A 1,649-nucleotide genomic window follows, 5' to 3' on the forward strand; every position below is an offset into this window, starting at 1 on the left:
CTTCGGGACCATAGCCACTGCCAGAGCAACGTCGCCGGGACGACTCGGGCGACATAGCCCAATTAACCAAGGAGTGCATCCTCCAACACCCGTAAGGGACCCGTCGGGGTTCACCAGGGCTCCGATCAGGCCTGGCCAATCCACCCCATTGCACTCAGGCTTTGCTGTTGCGGCGGCAGCTACTGATTTCATTGACCACAGGAAAAAAAGTTTCGCTCGACCCACCAGTAGCTACGATCAAGAGGTCGTCAACAAACAAAGGAGACATCCATAATGCCTCAAGGACGGTCCCAGGTCAAGCCTTGCGTCGTCTTAAAAGACCGAGAATTAGTTGAGTGCTTCGTTCGTCAACACGAAGGTCGAGAGGACAAGACTAGCACTGCACACGCGCGTGTGCGGAGTAAGGAGACTGGTGTGCACACGAGTTTGCTTCGGTTAAGGCGCGGAGACTGGTGTGCGCTGCAGTTGGTGTTGCGTCGTACTGGTCCGCTGCTGACGTGGTGCTGCCTGCGTCGTAGGAAGAGTCCTCGTTGTTGGTTCTGGTGACTTGCATTGCTACGGTTACTGACTCCCTCTGTATTTGGCAAAAAGCTTCGGCGGGCGAGACTAACAAATGGAAGCCGCCTACTGACACACCAGACGGGGGGAATGGTTCGTGTCGGGGTGGGTCCTCTGTGCCACTCGTTGAGCCGCCGCTGCCACTCGTTGAGCCGCCGCTGCCACTCGTTGAGCCGCCGATTGGTGCTGCCGTGGTAGTTTTGTTTTATTCCAAAAAAACTCTGGCGCACGTAGACACAACACGCATCTGACAAGAGACGATACTCGCCTATGACGGATCGTAGGGAAGTAAGACGCACAAAAGTGTGTTCGGAACATGTGCGCGCAACACCTATTGTTGTGCTCGTCGGCATTCGACCAGACAGGAGTCGACTCTTTTCGAGTCTTTCGGGCCTTGCAGCTGTGACAGAACCTGACCGACGGTCGTGTTGAAACCAGCATTTGAGCTGGCCATGGGCGTGTCCAGGCCTTCGTTGTCAATGCCATCGCAGTGGACGCTGACGTAGTCGCAAAAGCACTTGAGTAGTTGATTGACGGCGTCCTCAGAGCTGTCTCCAAGACAGCCCTCGCAGCCCACTGAACACTCGGGGTCCAGGGGGTACCGTCCGAGTACCTCGCGCTTCAGGGCAACAAGAGCCTCCGTGTTCAACTGCGTGTTCAATGCGGTAATGTTCAGGTTCGGACCTGACAGACCTGCACCGAGTCGTTCCACCAGTGCGCGATCCAGGACCTGGGTGGCCTTCTTCGGATCGTAGCACACAATGCCACACTCCTTAGGAGTCCAGTAATCGTTGATGCCTTGACGCACAGCCACAAGGTCAAAGCCATAGGGGGGCCCGAAGGCGAAACACCCTCGCTCGCCGTCCATTCTGATGCAAAAGACGTTCCCGGCATCCGCAAGGCCTTTGGTACTACGACACGGGTTGTAGATCGGCCAGGACCACGCGTCAAAATACGTCATCATGTCTCCTCCATCTTGGCAGGCATCCGGGTCCGTCTCCTTCAGCGACTGCAGGTCTATATTCGACATCGTTGTTCGGTTTACTAGCTCCCAAAACCGACGAACCGGTCTCTCCGTCGTAACCGTCTCG

At 56.2% G+C, this 1,649-nt stretch overlaps 1 protein-coding gene across 1 annotated transcript; it reads right to left on the minus strand.

The window, feature by feature from the left end:
* Positions 1 to 889: 889 nt before the first annotated feature.
* GNI_191070 (hypothetical protein) lies at positions 890 to 1,588 on the minus strand (the record flags this gene model as incomplete). Its single annotated transcript, XM_011135366.1, has 1 exon — positions 890 to 1,588. One exon carries the CDS (start codon positions 1,586 to 1,588, stop codon positions 890 to 892), a length of 699 nt encoding a protein of 232 aa, XP_011133668.1.
* Between the last annotated feature and the right edge of the window lie 61 nt (positions 1,589 to 1,649).

Source organism: Gregarina niphandrodes (genome assembly GCF_000223845.1).
Source record: "Gregarina niphandrodes unplaced genomic scaffold scaffold00083, whole genome shotgun sequence".
Taxonomy (NCBI): Eukaryota; Apicomplexa; class Conoidasida; order Eugregarinorida; family Gregarinidae; genus Gregarina; species Gregarina niphandrodes.